The following is a 19861-nucleotide window of genomic DNA, read 5'->3' on the forward strand; positions in this document are numbered from 1 at the left end:
ATCGAGTCTCTCTGTGATCTTCTGCTTTTCCCTGAATCCCAACGCACAGGCTGGCAACGGGATGTGATTGAGGTGGAAAAGCGGTGTGGATTTTGAAGTGTGAAAAGGGCTGTCTGTCCTCACCGCAGGACAGGGAGGAAGAGAGAGAGACTCAAGTCCCACACTTTAGGTGGACGAAAGAGCCATAAACAGATACGTGCTGTTACCTCTATGGGTTTTGCCTCCCAAACAGCCGCAAGGGCAATGCAGTAAAGTCCGGTTGTCGATTCGGGAGTAGGAAAGCCGACGTCTGGATTCATTCAGTTATTCCTGGTGTTGACTCATGGACACAGACAAGGAAAAACTGCTTCAGTCCATCAGGATTTAACATTAAGAGCTGCTGCTGGACTTCTGTTTTAAACTTCTGACTGCTGAATCATTTTAACACAACTGCTGTGACCTAAACTTTGCACTTTTGGCAAATTTGTAGCTTTTATAGTTACGTCGTAACACACTACCGTTACCGAAAGCTTATTTTTATTCTCGTTTGTTTTATTTTAACTTATTTAATCACCGACTACGTAGCTATAATGCACAGTAATGTAAAAGTATAGGTTAGGATCGCACGTGCATACGCTTTTATTCATTCATACTGTGAAACAAAGCATGGGAAACCCGTAACGTTGACTACTGTCGATAGTTTATCCGTTAGTTGTATGGTTTTAATCTCGATAACACTTAACTCCAAACATTGAGATTGATACTCTTCACGAGCATTTTTGTCTGTAAATCAGTCGAACTGGCGTCGTTACCGGGACATTACCGTGGAGGTGTAACGGTCATGGAGAGCGAGTCAATGGCCGGTGGCGACGTGGACTCGGTTCAGTGTGGCATGATTTCCTCGGACCCGGTGCTCGATGGGATTTTAATGGACTCGTTTTGCCATCAGCAGGGATGGTTGCGCGTGTACGGTAAGTGATGTTCATTGGTCAATGTACACCGTCGTTCTGTCTCTCCCCAAAACCTAACCCTTAATAACAATAACACATAAAATAGCGAAACGAGGTTTTGTTCTTGTCATTTTTTTCATATACTACAGGTTAACAGAAACGTTTAAAAAATAAAGCAACATGGCATAATGGTTAATTTCCCCCTGTGTCCCGAACAGAGAAGAATATCGATATAGTTCACGGTTAACGTTAGTAACCCTGTTTTTATTTGTATAATTGTGGTTTAACTGCAAATATCATGGTTGAACTGTGGTTACTTTAGTGAAACCATGGTAAATTTGTGGTTGCTATGGTTTTACTAAAACTAAAATCAAATAAAAATGGATTTTATATTTAAACCACATTAATTTATAAAATACAAGAGACTTTAAATTTGTATATGGGGTTTAATGTAAACACAGTATACATTTGAGTGTATTTGTTATGACAATAGCACCTTTCTAATGTCCAAATTCCCTCAGTATCCTAATAAAATATAAAGACCACCAACTTTTAAGGACATTTTACTGGTCCTCACTTGATAATACGGCTTATAAAAGTGGCTAAATCCTGTTTTTTGTATATTTTTCTGTCATGGTTAAGTTTAGAGGATTAGCTTTGGGTATACAAAATTATACTTAGCCTAATATATAATCAATGAGAGTCTATGAAATGACCTCACTAATGCAGCAAGTGTGTGTGTGTGTATAGTTTGTAAAGAAAAAATAGCATCAGTACATGATAAAGGCAAGCTTGAAATGTGTGTATTATGAGTTGTGGTTAAGGGAAGGGCCATTATAGGTTTGAATGTTGATCTTGTTAAGGTTGTTCATGTTTAGTGAATGTAATGGGAGATGGACGCAGAGGTTTTATCACATTGTTGACAAATATGTAAATGGAGTCTTGTGCGTCATGGCTTCAGGTAGTGTTAATAGGGCTTGACCAGCATTTGAACAAAATAACACCAAGAACATATTCACAACAATAGGCTACAGGTACTGATTGTGCTGGTAGGTTGTGGTAACTAAGGTAAGCAAGGGAAGATATGCTACTGTAAAGCTGTATAGACCCTATAGACATGTTGCCAGGGGCTGTTGTCATGGCAGCCTGTTGTCTTAAGGATGTAAGTTGAAACCAGGGATTTTATGTGAGAGTCAGGGCATCTAGCTTTCTTCACCACTGCCTCATTGTCTCACTTAACATCTGCTTTACCCCAAGGATGTCTAGACAGACATGGTATAGAATAAAGGAATATGAAGATGTTAGAGGAGCCCCATTGCCCACAACGATGATGATATATTCATATTGGTTATAAACAAGCCAGACTCTAAACATATTGTGATCTTTAGCTTATTTTGTCATATTTTAAATAATTTTAAGTCATCTTGAGGACCCACCCTTTGCTGCATGTTTCCAGGGGCAGGGTTTATGTAAATTTTGGGGTTTGTGATGTCACAAACCCAGGAAGAGGCTTATGGTGCTTTTCCATTGCATAGTACCCCACGGGTCAGGTTGTGTAAGGTCACTTATGGCGTTTTTCCATTGCATAGTACCCCACAGGTCAGGTCGGGTCAGGTCATGTCAGGTCGTGTCAGCTCCCTTCACTTTGGCTTGGTTAGCTTTTCCATCAAGTTTAGTACCACTTCAGTGTAGGATAGATTATAGGCGTGTCATTATATTTGCACTGCCTACTGCTGTAACATCATACATTTGAGAGCATTGTTGGAATGCTATACATCCCCATACATTCATTTATTTCTCAATCCTCCACAATAAAAAAAAAAACGTTTTCGTGTCAGCTCAGCTCACTTGGATCCCCAACCGAGGTGGTACTAAAAAGGTATTGAGTACAACGTATTGTATCCGGAACAGCCCCCAAAAGTAAGCTGACCTGACTCAAACCGTGGCGTATTTTGCTAAATGCCATTACTTTGGCTTGGTTAGTTTTTCCATTGGGAGGGATTATAGGCATGTCGTTATATTTGCGCTGCCTACTGCTGTGACATCATACAAAAAGTGGGAGCGAGCGTCGTTGGAATGCAGTGTTTCCCATATATTGATTTATTTGTCAGTCCGCCACAAAAATTTAAATTGACCAACACAAATAGATGTTTGCACATTGCGTTTATCACTACCTCTGTCTCACATGATATTTTCTGTACAAACACCCATGGTGTCAGTCGACGCTCTCCGTTAAGTTGCATAAATGCTGTGCATACATGCTAACGTGCATGCGGCGGATGTACCGATACAAACTGCAAGGAAAACACTGGTATTGTGTTCCTGATTCGCAGCCTGTGGATGATTTTCACCGCTAAAAGGGAGTTTGGGAAGCACAGATGACAACAGGTTTGCTCAAGACGAAGGTCAATCCAATGACGAAGGTTTAGTAATGACGCTGGCAGTGACGATTCTCTCAGACCAGTCAGTGATCAGTGATCAGTCAGCTCGCTAGGAACCCCAACCGAGGTGTTACTAAAAAAAGTATCTGGTACTATACTACGTACTGTACCCAGTGGAAAAGCCTGCAAACTGACCCGACCCAACCCGTGGGGTACTATGCAATGAAAAAGTTGCCATTAGTTGTAGGCAATCCAGCCATTCGCTGTAGATTTTTAGAAGTGATTTCGAATAAGGCAAAAATCTCCCATTGCAGGGTTTCCCACAGAAAATTTGTTAGTCAAGGTGGTAGGGTTGGGTGGGTGGGTGGGTGGTGCCAAGGGCGTGACAATCATGATGAAAATTAAAATATTTTAATAAAAAAATAAATAAAATATTTATTCACATGCGGTGTGATGCGCGTACGCACTATTCTCCGAGATGAACTTGACGGCCTTTTGTGCAGCTAATTTTTTTTATATTTTTTTTGAACAAGTTAGTTAAGGCGGTAGGGTTTTCAAGCTTAGGCGGGCCGCCTTAACTGAAATATGCTGTGGGAAACCCTGCGTTGTATTGAACTTTGAGCGTTTGCAGATGTTGCTTTTGCTCATACATCACCATTACACACTAACTGAAGTTAAAAGAGAGGATTCAGAATCAACTTGACCTTTAAGGGCCTTAACGTTTGGTTTTTTTTGTATGTGCAAGTTCCTTATTTTAAATATGGAAGTGTGACAAGCACGCTTAAAATAGAGAGCTTTGCTGGGCTTCTTCTGTCAGTGCTGTAGCGATCTGTCAAGCAACTTTATTTTTAAAACAAATAAAAGAAACGTAATAAATGAATCCATGGAGTGTGCGGCTTGTGGTTGCTTAGCATCGGGAGACGCTAAGGGAGTGCAGGTGCCCGAGTGCTTTGGAAAGAAGTAAAGTGGCGTGGCCGCATTTTTTTGCACGGTCTTAGAAATGAAATTTGAACGGTCCCTAACTGTGCGTTCACTACGCCGCCGGCGAGAGCGTCAAAGTGGCCAGAAATCATTAATTTTCAATGAGAGTCAGCGGCGAGCAGTGGCGCGTCTTGGATGGTGTGTGCATCGAGGAGAGTTGAAATCAGCTCAACTTTATGTTAATGAGCTATACTGCGCTGTAGTGAACGCACAGTTAGGGACCAATCGGAAGCGGCAACCAATCGGAAGGCGGAAACATTTGGCAGCAACCAATCTATAAGCGAAAATCCATAGAAGTCTTCCGCTTGAGAGGATTCCAGAAAATGCATTCAAGCATCAGTGCGTCCACTACTCTCTGGCTGCCCTGCCAACGATGCAATAGAGTTTTTTGACGCTCTCGTTGGCGACAGTATGAGAGTACAGTTACTCTTCTTTGCTAGGCCGGCACTAGGATAAAGTTCAAATGAAGATGGTGTGTGTGGTTATTCTCAAAGAATTCTTACATTATCTCTGTTCATGTGCTGTTCAACACCCTATGACATAATGTAGTTATGTTTCATTGGTATTTTTTGTCTCCTCATGACCATATGTGCAGAATCAATGTGTTATAATAGTGAGACAATAATGAGTCATCCGTATAAATCAGAAAGCAGTCAGACTCCCCCTCCATACACACACAGATTAAAGTTGGCCTCAGTGTGTTGGTCATATATTTCAGATTTAATTGACCAGTGCAGTTACATGTTCATCTTCAGCATCACTCTCTGGTGTATAAGCAGAAGTGATGCACTAGCAGTCTGGGGGATTTTATTTTTGTGTTGCTCATTCAGTGACTTGCTTTTACTGGGAAGTTCTTGTGTATTCATAGCTTTGTTTTTATATCTGTGCAAACTAAAAGCATGACTGTTCTGTCATAGTTCTTGTTCTGCCGATAGGTCCTCCCACGGGCTTATTCAAGGACCATTTGTGTCCGTGCGTGCATTTAGAATCGGGCTTTGTGGTTAGACCGTCTGTAATAGCCTGTTGTGTCTGGCGTTATCTAATTGAATACGTGAATATCATATAAATGGACTTCCTGTTTTTTTCACTGATCACAAAGGTATGTAAGTCTTTGTTTGCCATCAGATTTGGCATTTGTTTGGGCCTGCTGGTTCAAAAGGTTCACCTTCTGTGGCCCTTTTGGGAAAGTATGAGAGAAGAGTTTCGCCATGGTGGGTGAAAGTGAATGTCTTGATGTTTACGGTGTTCCTGCTTGGATATGTTTAATCTTGCAGAGGAAGCTAAGAGAGGGTGGGGTGGAGAGGGAGTCAATAGTGGGTTTGTAGACGGCTCTGGCCCACGTCACTCAGGATGTGTGCACCGCTATATCCCCCGACACCCCACCTACTGTGACCCAATCGCTCTGTAGCTGTCAGTAGACAGGGCCGGGACTATGATGTAAGCAGCCCCTTCTGAGAATGATCTCAGTGGACTGGATTCCAAAATTCCAGAGCAACCGGCACCAGTGTTCATCTCGGCATTCCAGAGCTGAAATAACTCAATAAGGATGCTGGCCGACTCCTCGCCCACTTACTTTCCTTATGTATATGTTAAAAATAATCATTTCTGTGGAAACTTGTCTATTCTTGGACTTGTTTTGTCCGGTAATGATGACAAAAAATAGATTTTACTTGCTAATTTTAGTCACAGTTTCCATTTCTATATTTAAGGTCTGGAGATTAATTTGGAAAGTGTGATTTGATCATATACATTTTTTCATTACAATCCCTGAATTTCAAACTGTTAAACACCATATAGATCATGTTTGACGTAGATCATGGCTGGCTGCTGTATGCCATTGAAAGGTGCATTGCTCTTGTGTCTACTAAATCTTTTTTGATAAACAAGAAAAAATTAGTTTATCTTCTACCGCTTGCTCTTGTGGATCTAACTTGGATAATGTCAGTTTTTCTGTGATATCTGTCACAGAGTGCTGTGTAATGACAGCGGATGCTGCTTAGTCAAGGTGATCTTCATTAGATTTGATGCAGTACACCAGCACGCTGGTGAGTCCCCTACGGTGCTGGGTGTCGGGTTTGAAAAATTCCCCTAATTAGAAAGTTCACTGAATTGAGTTCACTGTGGTCACAAGAGCTTCACATACTCTGCTCAGATGTACCAAGCGACTGTTCAGCTTCTTCCCACAAGGCCGGTTCAAAGGTGCCTTTGTGTTTGTAGATCTTTCAGAAGAACACACCGATAGCTGTGGGCTAGTCATCTGTTTTTCGTGAGAAGGACTATGTGAGGATGCCTTGAGAACTGTCTTGAGGGGTCAGTCGAGTACATTGGTCTGGTGTTTCCCAGTAGACACCGTCAGGTATCTGTCAGTACTCCACCCTTCCCTTTCACTTCACTCAAGGAGACTGTGTGGCTAGAAGACAATGTCCTGGGATTCCAGTCGCTACCTGAAAACACAGGAAGTCTCCTTTCCTGTTTTCAGGCTTCATTTTTAGATAAATTATATTTGTTGAATGTGATTTTTCCTTCCTCTGTATCTTTTAATTGGATTACTCTGCACTTTCAGGGAAAAAATGGAACTGTCACTCGGATCTTTAAAAAAGGTCCTAATGAACCATTTATGGTACCAATATGTACCTTCTGAGATACTAATATGCACTCACAAAGGTGTATTTTTCAAAAGGATAACTACACCCCAGTGACCTTTGTGGATGTACCTCTGGATCTATTCAAATTTTTTGTGTAAAGACTGATTGCTGTCCAGAGTAACTAATTTCTTGTGTACCTGTGTTTGTTTTATGTCGCTTACCTGTGGCTTTTTATTTGTCAGAAATTAATCTTCAGATGGTTTTTCGGAAATGTCTTTGTAAAATAAACTGGTGTAGAATGGAAACGGGTTTGTTAAAGCATAGTTGCCTATCATTGCTTTCCAAGATTTGTAGTAAATTTGGCTTATTTACCGTGTCTTTGTTTTTAGCTATTTAAAGAGCACCAATTATCCGATTCACGATTTTACATTTCCTTTGGTGTGTAAATTAGTACATGTTAACGATTTACAAAAATGTACCTACCCCAAAGTAAATTATGACGCAAGTTATCATCTCCAACGTAAATCTCTTTTCTTGGACTACAACAAACACACGGATTATAGGCAACAGTTTACTTTTGGTGACGTAGAAAAGACCGTCATTATCATAATTCTTCCCGTTTGGACCAAGCGTGACACACAAGCCCTGAAAGTGAAGGCAAAACGTCTCAATCGCCCCGCAGTGACTGGTCCTAGTATAGGTAATAAACCCTGCCACCCCATGTTATTCAATGGGACTTCAGACCAACTAAACAATTTAATTACACTTCAAATATCTTTTTTCCAGAGCTGGTTTCTGTCATTTACTGTAGTTTATATCACGCTGATGTAAATTCAAGTGTTTGTTTTTTAAAATAAGTTTGTTTTTAGTTAGTTATTTAATTCTATAAAAACGGTGGGGTGACGTCATGATTGACAGTTGTGATATGCGCATTCTGCGAGTGCGGGGCCTTGATTTCCTGGCTTTACTGCGCAGGACTGGTCCCGAAATCGCTACTGCGCAGACTCTAGACCAGGAGTGGGGAACCCTGGGTCCTGGAGGGCCACTGTCCTGCAGAGTTTAGTTCCAACCCTAATCAAACACACCTGAATTTCATTTCCAAGTAATCCTGAAGACTTTAATTTGATTTTTCAGGTGTGTTTAATTAGGGTTGGAACAAAACTCTGCAGGACAGTGGCCCTCCAGGACCAGGGTTCCCCACCCCTGCTCTAGACCCAAAATGTCAGTGCCATATCGGGACACTGGCGGATTCACTTTTCACCAATGGAAGAGAGCGAACGGGCGTCGTCCATCTTTTTTTACAGTCTATGGTTTTGACTCGCAGCCTGTAAATTAACTCCTGTCAGCATTGCGTTGTGAGCGAATCCTTCAAACATGGTAGCGAGCGTAACATTTCTGGCTGACATCAGAGGTATTCAGGCCAATCACAATGTACTGATTAGCTGGCCAATCAAAGACACAGCGCTTTTCAGATCAATGAGATTTGTACAAAATCAATCCGTCTAAGGAAGGCAGTATATCTAGAGCTACAAAAATGTGGAAATAATGTGTGTTTTTTTTTAACCATAAACCACGCAAAGACATTGTATTACACCAAATACAAAATAACTTTGTTTTTTAGCAATAAAATAGGTGCACTTTAAAATGAACCATTATGCATGTAAATGAATTCATATATGTTGTTCCCATTATAAACGGCACAGATCCTTGAACACACTCTCTTTCCTCCAGCTGTGTTTTTATCTTCTGAATGTTAATTCCTCACAAAGCAGATTTCATGAAAGACTTAATGGTACTCTCAGCTATCGGTTGGAGTGTGTCAGCAGACCGTTGGCATTCCCTTCCTGCCTGCTCTTGAAAGACCGATACGGATGCGTTACTTCCCCCATACGGCTTGTGTTGATAGGCAGAATTGATCAGCTTAATTGGTTTGATAGTGATAACGCCCATAAGGCCGAACGGCAACATCTTGTTAATCGGCATTACAATTCATTAAGGATTTGGCACTTTTGAATTTCTGTGGTTAAAATGACTCGTATTTGCCCGTAAGTAGGCCAATCCGATTATGATGATGTTCAGTTTGTGTTATCCGCTGTAGCTGTGCGCTCTGTGATAATTCATTAGAAGTTGCTCAAGGCCGGACTGAATCCAGCTTCTGTTAATTAAATGCCCTCTTGCCTCAGGGTAGTGTAACTCGCATGTTTCACCGCGGCCCGTTGATGGATGCGGTTTATTATGGGTGGGCGGGTCGGACATCAATAGACCTTCAGATCATGTGGGATCACTTGATTCAGGCGTCAAGTGAAGTATATTTTCTCTAGCATGTGATGTCCACCTGGCATTGATACAGATCCCCAAAGTAGAAAATGCAAGATAGAAGATAGGAAATGGAGATATCTGCGGAACATGAGAAAGAGGAGATTAATTTGAAGATAAACCTTCAGGTTCTTTTGTTTAACATTCAACGTTTATGGCTGCTCACGTTAATAACGAGATATGCCCTGAATGAAACAGCACTTCCTCATTGTAAAAGTCTAGATGGTAATTTTCCACCTGTCTGCTCTGATTCAAGAGGCCTGAATAAAACCAGAGAATAAAAGCCACGCTGAACACGGACTTCCACATTCTCGTGTTACCGGCAGGGACTCATGTGACGCCAGGGATATTTGATATGCTGATACAGGAACCAGAGCCCTCAGCAGAGCACCTTCATGTTCTTTAACTCCGTTCTGGTGCATTTACAAAGGAACTGCTCAGATCATGTAGGTGCACTTTAGACAAGCAAGCACATTCATTTTGGATGGTTAGCGTAAACAAATATTATGCCAGAATGGATTTTTAACATCTCGCATCGGAATTCCAACACATTTGGAGCTGCAGCTTTTACTGCTTAGTTCACTGAAAGTGTATAATGTGATTTCTGTTGTACTCAATGTTTCAGTTCGGTTAACATGTTTGAGGATAGCATGTGAGATTGAATGACATCATGCATAACAAGACACTGCCCGTAAGCAGAGTAGGCGTTTGATTGGTTGGTAACCATGTGTATGCTCCCTAGTGTTTCTTCATCTCCTGGTGAATGTTTGGAAGGTGGAGCTGCTGTTTTGAGCCTGATTGCCGTTGTTGTTTTGTGCTGAGATTTCTGTCTGACAAAAAAATTGTACAAAAACAAAGCTTTCTTGGCTATCAACTCTTCTCCTGCCAGTGTTTAAATTTTTTTTTAAGTTGGCAGCCAGCGGCAAATTTTTTATGATTTTCACAAAAGTTAAATACCATATGGAAAATGTTCTTCTTTAAATAAATAAACATACAATATATCAAATGAATGAACAGACCCTCTGCTTTAAAATAAAAAAAGTTTTTAATCCTTTCTTCATTTGTTGTCTTTTTATCACCTGGGTCAGTTTCTTAAAAAATTTGGAGCAAAAAGCTGAGATAATTGCATTTTTGTAAATTACTTTGTTAGATATCAGATTCAGAATGATAATCAAAACATACACGGAGGTAACTGTTTTTGGCTTTAGTGCATGCTTTTGTATATGTTGGGTAAAAGAGCACTGTATGACCATTAGGGTTTCTCTCATGTTCCTATATAAAGTAAAATCTGAGATTATAAATGACGTGTTTCGGCCTGACTGCTGTTACGCTGTGTGCTTGTAAATACTCTGACAATAACGTAGTTAATGTCAAGCCCTCAAAACTTCACTGAGGTTTGAGGTTAGGTTTAGGGTTGGGGTTAGGGTATAATATAAAATATGTTTCTATAAGACTCTTGAAATCGACTCAAAGCACCACTTCAACGCACATGCCTTAAATAAACCAATCAAAATCTTCTTGAGATTTGTACAGCTGACTTGCAGCTAAAGTCCCACCCATTTGCGGCTGACCCACCCATTTGCAGCTGGCTTCCACCTCAGTTTATACACATCTCGTTTGCTCTGGCAATTCTTAAGCAAATGCAACGACAGATCCAATCACAGACTGCCCTTCACTGTTTGGCAATGCTGGGCAAACCATCAAAAAAAGGCTGGGATGGGAATGAAAGGCTTAAAAAAGCTAAATTCATTCTATGAAGAGCTTTACATCCCCTAAGGATATCCCCTAAATCTAAAAGCCTTATTTGATTTCTTGATCGAGTAAAGCCAAATGGGGTCAGACGCCACAGTCTCCTCTTAGTCTGATTGACCAACTGTGGGAAGCGTCTTTGGTTTATCACTCTCACAATGAGCACCTACATCACCACAACTCAAAAAGCTGTACAGTTATTGCACAGAAGATACGTGTGAGATGCTTATCAGTCAATCTGAGATAAGCTTGACTGATGTGTGGCGCCTTTCGCATAAATAGAAGTCTGCATTGTGAGGACTCGCTATGAAATGAATGTTTGTCATTTCAGAATGCTTACAACATTAAATGCCTATTCATGCACTTCTTAGTACAGTGAGTGATTGTTTTTTGCATGTGCACCTCCGTGAAATGCATCTTTCCATGTTGTGATTTTGCATGGAGCATCTCATCTATTTTACAAAGGACCTTCAGTCTTGTGATTCCACTTTGTTTGTTACCATCTTATCAGGGTTGTGCAGGTTTTAGAAACGGCTCAGCCAGAGACACGGCGAGTTTTCTCCTAAATAAGGCTGGTTAAGAAGAGTTTTTTTTTTTTACATTAGTTGCTCACGACATGTTCTCAGTTCTGTCATATAGGGAAGTGTTATAATGGCAAAACAATTCGATGGGAATGATGTCAATAACAATAACTGGCGATATTTTGCATCCTTCAAAAATGTGTTTCTGAATGACTTGTTCTAGCTACATCTTACATGTTAATAGGATTAATGTAGATAGGTTAATAATGATGTCATTAATGGAAACAAAGATGAAGAATGGAAACAAAAGATAACGTTTTTATTAGGGGTGTAACGGTACGCAAAAATCACGGTTCGGTGCGAACCCCGGTTTTGAAGCCACGGTTCGGTTCATTTTCGGTACAGTAAGGGAAAAATGCAAACATTAAACTGCAGGTTGTTTATTACTATAAACTTTTTTTTACAATTTGTTTACACTTTTTTTTTAAAACTTTTATAACTTTTATATTTTATTAAAATATAACATATAAAATATATATAAAATGAAAAAATTATAAATAAAATACTACTGCAAAGTTCTTTTTTACATTATTTTATAACAGAAGGTAACTCTTTTCTTAACCTTCTCTTAAACTTTTTCTACTAAAACCTTGAACTAACAAATTCAATTCCTGAATACATTAATGAACTATTAGCCTACATTTTTGCCACCAAAAACTTTCTGTTTTGATTTATTTTGGATTGTTTAACTCACAGTATTGAATTGGCTATGTACCATCTCTGTATAAAAAATAATATTACTGCTCTATGTGTAACTGCATAGCAAGCAACATGATGATATACTTATTATACACTCATTTTGAGATTAGTGAGCTGCATACATAGCCATCTTTGATCTTTTGCACGTTTATCCTAATCTTTGCTTGTGTCGTCAATGTAAGCTGCCTGTGACTTTACTAACGAACCCCTCCGTAGCTGAGTAACAACTGAGTAAGCCCGGGTTACAGCTCTTCTCTGTCCCGACCAGCTGATCGCATTGTGACAATGATATGATTGACGTGATCTGCAGATGAAAAATCTGATCACGCATTCCTTATTCTCGCTGTCACAGAAAGCGCGTCTCATGAATGCGTAGCAACGAAAGACGTGCATCCTCTCACGCACTTTTGAAAGAACAAAGCAGCGCGTTGACACGCGTTTAACATGCGCTTTTAGATATGACACGTAAACGTTTACACCAATAATCAAACGGATATACAACTAAGTAAATAAAAATCTTTCTGCGGGCCGAATTATGTTATATGTTTGACAGAAGACTTGCGCTGAACGCGGAGACTTCCGCCACTTAATATGTTCGTGCGGAAACGCACGTATTATGTTCCGCACAGGCGCACACAAAATGCATTCGGCCTTTCGGTGCACGCGTGCACCGTGCCGAAAGCCCTGAACCGAAACGGTCCGGTTCGAATACACGTACCGTTACACCCCTAGTTTTTATTATTTAAAACTAAAGCATTTAGGTAAAAACATTTCAAAACACTGCTCTACTAAACTGTAAACAATGCAGCATGCAAAAAAAAAATATGACATTGTTATGCAAAGTAATTTAATATAGCAACTTACTATATCGGGAGTGCCAGGCATTTTTGCTTTTCCAATAAAGTTTTTTTTTTTAATCTGTGTAATGATCCTAACTGATATATATAAAATATCTGAGAGACTTTAAGCTGTAAATATTACAAATTAAAATCTAAAGTAATTACTTTTTTTAAGTCTTGTAAACAGATATGAAATGATATTGGCTGACTAGTTGACAGAGACAAGTGAGATCTCTTTAACTCCATAGTAGGCTATGTTTTCATCTCAAGTAAATGCCTGTTCACTCTTAAAATGTTATATTTGATGTGTGTAGGCCTTAAAGGAGCATTTCACCCGTAGAAACATTAATCTTTATTGAAAGTGCGTCATATTTGTAGTCGAAATGTAAAATACATTTCGAATTTGGTGCCTATTTGACCGATAAAAGGGGTGTTTGTAGTCTCACCCCCTCAACCAAGATATTGGACTTCCTGCTTTTAATGATGATTTTTACATCATTGAAAGAAGGAAGTGCAATGCTGAAATCTGTATTTCTCCTGTCCCAGCGGCAACTAAGGAAATGATGCACGACCATTCAAAAACATGACTGGGGTTCTAACTATACAAAGCTTAATGCAAATGGGTGAAGTGTCCCTTTAAAGGGACACTCCACTTTTTTTGAAAATATGCTCATTTTCCAGATCCCCTAGAGTTAAACATTTGATTTTTACCCTTTTGGAATCCATTCAGCTGATCTCTGGGTCTGGTGGTACCAGTTTTAACATAGCTTAGCATAATCTATTGAATCTGATTAGACCATTAGCATTGCGCTAAAAAAATAACCAAGACTTTCAATATTTTTACTATTTAAAACTTGATTCTTCTGTAGTTACATCGTGTACTAAGAGCGACAGAAAATTAAAAGTAGTGATTTTCTAGGCCGCTATGGCTAGGAACTATACTTTCAAACTGGCGTAATAATCAAGGACTTTGCTGCCACAATATGGCTGCAGGAGACACAATGATATTACGCAGTGCACGAAAATAGTCCCTTGCTATTGAAAGTTACCAAGGGGACTATTTTCAGGCGCTGCATAATATCATTGTGCCTGCTGCAGCCATGTTACCACAGCAAAGTGGTAGTGATTATTATTTTATCTGCCTAGAAAATAACAACTTTTAATTTTTTGTCGTTCTTATTACACGATTAACTACAGAAGTGTCAAGTTTAAAGTCTTTGGTTATTTTTTGTGCGATGCTAATGGTCTAATCAGATTCACTGAATTATGCTAAGCTATGCTAAAAGTGGTAGCGCCAGACCCGGAGATCATCTGAATGGATTCCAAAATTTTTGGATTCCAAGAAATAACTTGCATTTATCAAACTGCCAACTTCAGTGTAGCTTTAAGCCTTGTACTCGACGCGTCTAGTGCGAGGGTGCACGCGACAGAAATTATGTCAACGCTGAGTGGGCGGTAGTGTGCGTTGAGTGCACCTGGCCCCATTTTGCACGTCAAATTTTGTAACTTTGTGCATGGCTCGCAAACCCAAGAAGCATGCATTTCAGGCGAATCTAGCCGAGCATGACATCTCATCACACCGACACCCAGTCTGTGCGTCGAGTATAAACATCTCCCCAAATGGCAGTCATTGGTCATTTTTGAGCGCGATGCTAATGGTCTAATCAGATTCAATGGATTTTGCTAAGCTATGCTAAAAGTGCTACCGCCTGACCCGGAAATCGGCTGAATGGATTCAAAAATGGTAAAAATCCATTGTTTAACTCTCGACGAGCTGGAAAATTAGCATATTTTCAAAAAAGGTGGAGTGTCCCTTTAACAATAAAATAATTATCTGTATTATGAGAACCCAACTAAAGTCATTTTTATCATGTCATAAAATGTAAAGAACATTGTGTGAAAATATAACCTTGATATCTTACATATTGAAGGATGCATCAAAGATTGAAATGAATGAGTAAAATCAAACTTTAATGCTCCTTATCTCATAATTAGATTAAGACTTAAGTCTGGATTTCACAAAAAGGGTTACACTTTACTATTTAGGGAAAATTCATGTGTCAGACCTTTTACATTTCATTTCCCATTTCAAACTTCTTTGGAAACCAATATTGTGTACAGGCGGTTTCTGACACCCAACCCCATGTGGGCCTGATACGCAGAGGTGGGGATGGAAAGTTTTATTTCAACCTCTCATTCGCTCATACTTGCAGGCTTTGCACTGGGGTGAATGCTTGGGGGTGGCAGGATTTCCCCTCCTTATGAGCTAAAACGCAAACCTCCGTGAGTTAAAAATACACATTGCTCTATTTGTAGGGGGTCTGTCCTTGCTGCATGGAAGAATCCACACTGGTTTGAGTGCCCTGTGTATTGTAATGAGATGTTACAGTCAATCCATTGTTTCCACGGAAAGATCGTCCTTTCCCAAGTCCTTGTTCTCCGCAGCCAGGCCTTATAGTCAACATTTGAATGTTCATCTTATCATTATCGTCAGCATCTTTGAAGAAAATTCAGTGTTCTGTGGGTGTACATGTTTTTTCTCACCTTACTCTCATACTAGCATTGTATCAGAGAGGGGCAAACCCAGGAATGAACGTTGGGTTAAATTAGCCTGGAATATGTTCATATTTAACCCAACAAAACGGTTAAAAACTTTTAAATTGTCCCAAAATATTTTTATCAAATTTCTAGGCCTAGTTCTTGCTACAGTAGATATAATTTTTAGGAGAGGGGTGTATGTGTGTGCCTCAATGCCTTCTGGTTTTCTTTGCATGGCACGGTACAGAGCTAAAAAAAAAACTGAAAAACTCAGACAAAGTGGCGATAGGTGTAGCCGAAGGCCTTGTGTCATTACTTCCTGCGGTCAGTGTGTAGTGTCCTCTTGGCTCAACAGTGGCGTGAGACAATAATAGCTTGCACATCTTGTCTTTTCAGTGCTAATGTTATCAGTCGCGCATTAACACTTGTTTCAAACGGTCGCACCGGCCTACACGTCAAACCTTATTTGTTTTTTGGAATAATTACTGTGAAACACTGAAGGGAAACATGACCTTTATGCTCTCTTCTGTCAGATCACATCGTAGATAACTCCGTTTATCTCAATCTGACTCTGGCAGTGGTGGAGAGGGGCTGCTGGTGTTTAATGATTGCTTTCGTGCTATGTCTCCAGGCACCCAGCGTGTTTGATGCCTATAACCGGGTGTTAATTGCTGGTGTCCAGCTTGTACTCTCGCTGGGCGTCAAAACTGCCAACCATGCAGGATATTGCTTCAGTGACTTTAGCATATAGTGTAGAATATTAATAGATGTAGTGTGAACAAATTGACTTTGTTTTTGTCTTTCACTCACCTGCGTTTAATGCATACCACCACATGTAGAAATGGCTTTTATGGGTGACCTATATTACTTGGTGAATGATACACGTTAAAAAGCAGACGGATGTTGTAACATTGCACGCCTCCACCTGACAACTAACTAATAATTACCACATAATTATCATATTTCTTTTACAAAGAACTAAACTGTAGAACTAGGTCTTTGTGGTGTGGTTTTGTGTCGAACAGATGCCAGTAAATTTTTTTTTTTATTGCCCTATGGATTAATAGTTGATTAGAACAGTGGTTCCCAAACTTTTTCAGCGTGTGGCCCCCCTTGTGCATTCCTTCGCGGCCCCCTAAAGAAAATTTGTGACAAAAAACTGTTCTAAAACTCAACATTTTAATAAAAAAAAAACATTAAATTATACAAAAAAGTAGTGCTTTTGATTAGTAGCCTTATTTTTAGGTTTAGTTACACAGAATTCATGATAAATTAATGTATTTCATAAAATGTCATAAAACTGGGGCCCCCCTGGCACCATCTCGCGGCCCCAAGTTTGAAAATCACTGTATTAGAATATGCTTTTAGTTCTGTTTATTTCTGATGGTTATGTCCTGTTGTACAGTGCTTTGGTCAGCGTGTCACCTCCGATATTGCCCAGCTTGTCAGCATACCTGTCAAAAATTGTTGGGTGGGTCAAATAGTGACAGTCTTCATTCATTTTAATAGCACTAAAACTATATCATACATATACTATAACTGTAGCATATGGAAAACAACGATTAACAACATAATAATTATTTAAGGATTTATTTGATGAAAACCCTTCTCTACTTTCAGCAACCTCCCAATCCCTCCTCACATGTTATTTTTTAGGAAGGAAACCTTTAATACGCCACCAAGTTAGTTAACTAACAAACTACAGTAAGACGGACAATTTTATAACTCTACTACGTTACATTTTTATATAAAACATGTAAACATTGTGAATTCTCATTAAGTATCAACATTTAGAGCCCAAACTGCACACGACGGAGGCATTTTTATCTTCATTTGCTCAGCAAATGATTAAGCAGCCAACGCATGGTCTAGTTATTTGTTTAATGTTTATGCTCTTGTGATTGTGCCGTTGTGTTTTATTGTGGTGCGTTATGTGGTTTTTCCCACTGTGTCTGATACTAAAATCAGCACGACATGCTTTGCAAAAAGCGTGGGAATTGTGGATGCTGCTTCGCGATAAGAAATTAATTTCCTCCGTCCAGCTGTTGTTACATTTGCAGCTATATTTGATGCATTTCATACAAGATCTGTCAACTGGACAACCTTGGAATAATATATTGATGTGATTATTCATATAACGAGATTACAAATTACAGGAGTTTCCCAAAAGAAATAAGAAAACGGAAGGGGGTGGGAGATAGGTGTGAAATATGGTAGACTCCCGGGAAAAACGAGAGTGTTGACAGGTATGCTTGTCAGTAAACAGTGAACTCTTTGTAGTAAATGCAGCTCCATCTGAAAGCAGATGTTGACGATTTACTGCTAATCAAGGAACCGGCTTTACCGACAAGATGCGCATGACAATCGCATGTGATTTATCATGTAGCCCTATTGATTAAATCAGTCTTTTGAAAAAAATGGTCAGAATAATTATGGCATATAAAAATCAAAGCATCATAAAATACAAAAGTAGCTGCTTAGTAATGCACAAAACATTAAAGAACTTTTGAATACATTGGAGCAGTTTAGTTTGTTTATGTGGACAAAGCAAGTCAAGGCTCTACACTAACTTTTTTTTGCACTGGTGCTCCTAACTTTTTTCTTAGGTGCACCAGCACAAAAGTTAGGTGCATCCAAATTTTTTACTGCACTGCATTTAACACCCCACTACGCACACACACTCTGACTATTTTGTGCAATTTGTCTCCTTCACGTGCACAGACTCTGCCTCTTTCGTGCATTTTGGCTCTCTCTCACGGTATTCGCTTCACATTTGTCCACAACAGCGGCTCATAATTATGAGGGAGAGGGTGGTGTCCGCCTTTTTCTATCTGATTGGTTTAGACCACGATGTATGAGTCTAATGTATATCTTTTGTAGAACCAGAAGACGGCTTTTGAGTTGCAGAGACTTTTTTTCACTTGAAATGCTAGCCAACCTCAGATTTTTTGTAAGTCGCACCATTGAAAAATTAGGTCGCACTCTCGAGCCCTGCAAGTAGGGCTGGGCAAAAAAATGCACGATTTTTCGATTAATCGGGGGGGGTTTATGTGGTCGATTCAGAATCGATTTTCAAAGAGCAGAATCGATTTTTTTTTTCTGCAAACATTGAATGTAAGGTTATTGTTAATCAAATTACTAGTCTTCTTCACTAGATGTCACCCTCTTTTTTGCCTTGCACGATGTTACCAAGGAGCCAGAGGCGAGCCTGTCATTCTTTCATTCAGTGCTAAAAATGGCAGTTTTAGGTGCGTCATCGACGTTGATGCCACCTTCACATAAAAAGTCAGAGGTATGGAAGCATTTTAGATTTTGCAAGCAAGACGACACTCAAGTGTTGTGGCTTTTAATTTCTTTTTATTAATTTCCCACTTGTTAACTTATGTTCACTGTTATTTTTTATCAATATAGTATTTGTATTAAATCTATATTCAATGAGTTGAATTAATAATCGAGTATAAAAAAACGACCCGAGAACCAGAATCGAAAATTGAATCGAGAATCAAAATCGAATCGATTTGATAGCTTGTTAATCGAAATTACATTAATCTGGAACATCTTAACCGATACCCAGCCCTACCTGCAAGTGATCTCAGTCCATGCCAGAGTATGGTTCGCTTTTGGATTCTTTTGTGGTTCGATTTCTTTTTGACATGTGAAAGCAATGAGGTCCTGGTCCGCTTCGTGTGTCACTTTGACGTGTCAAAATCAGCTGCTTCACAGAAAGCTGGGGTCTGAGTTCTTATGAAGTTGTGATGTGAACAAGAAAGGGTCTGAGATCACTTCAGTTCTGAAGAACTGGGTCCTCTTTTGAGTCCACTTTATTTTGAACACCAAAAGGACTGAGGTCACATTCGGCTAGTTCCTTTTCTGGTTCACTTTAAGTGAACTGTCTTTGTTTCTTTTAAAATGAACTATATGTAAAAACACCCTAAAAATACATTAGTAGTGTTTCCCCCCTTTGTTTATTATTTCTATAGTTCTGAAATTGTAATGCTTTAGTCAGCATATAATCTATACAGAAGAATCAATAATGCATTAAGGCAGAGACTGTGGTGCGTTTCGTATTTACAGTTTTGACCTTGGTATCAAATCTACCTTTCTGGAAATTCACTGCCTAATTCCAAAATCTGGCAAATGACCCAGAATCCTGCTGATGAATGGACTGTATGTTTCTAGTTGTCACACAGAATTGTGGCTCAATCATTTAGGGGGGGTTTCCCGGACAGGGTTTATTCTAGTCCCAGCCTAAAATGCATGTCT

General features: G+C 39.5%; 1 protein-coding gene across 1 annotated transcript in view; it reads left to right on the top strand.

The window, feature by feature from the left end:
* The first annotated feature begins 60 nt into the window (after positions 1–60).
* rasal2 (RAS protein activator like 2) overlaps positions 61–19861 on the top strand; it is a 90381-nt gene continuing 70580 nt past the window's right edge. Inside the window, exon 1 of the mRNA XM_065276625.1 lies at positions 61–950. Within this exon, the coding sequence (XP_065132697.1) occupies positions 821–950 (130 nt within the window). The 5' untranslated portion in view covers positions 61–820. The remainder of the gene's footprint in view (positions 951–19861) is intronic.

The sequence above is a fragment of the Paramisgurnus dabryanus genome, chromosome 6 (genome assembly GCF_030506205.2).
Source record: "Paramisgurnus dabryanus chromosome 6, PD_genome_1.1, whole genome shotgun sequence".
Classification (NCBI taxonomy): domain Eukaryota; kingdom Metazoa; phylum Chordata; class Actinopteri; order Cypriniformes; family Cobitidae; genus Paramisgurnus; species Paramisgurnus dabryanus.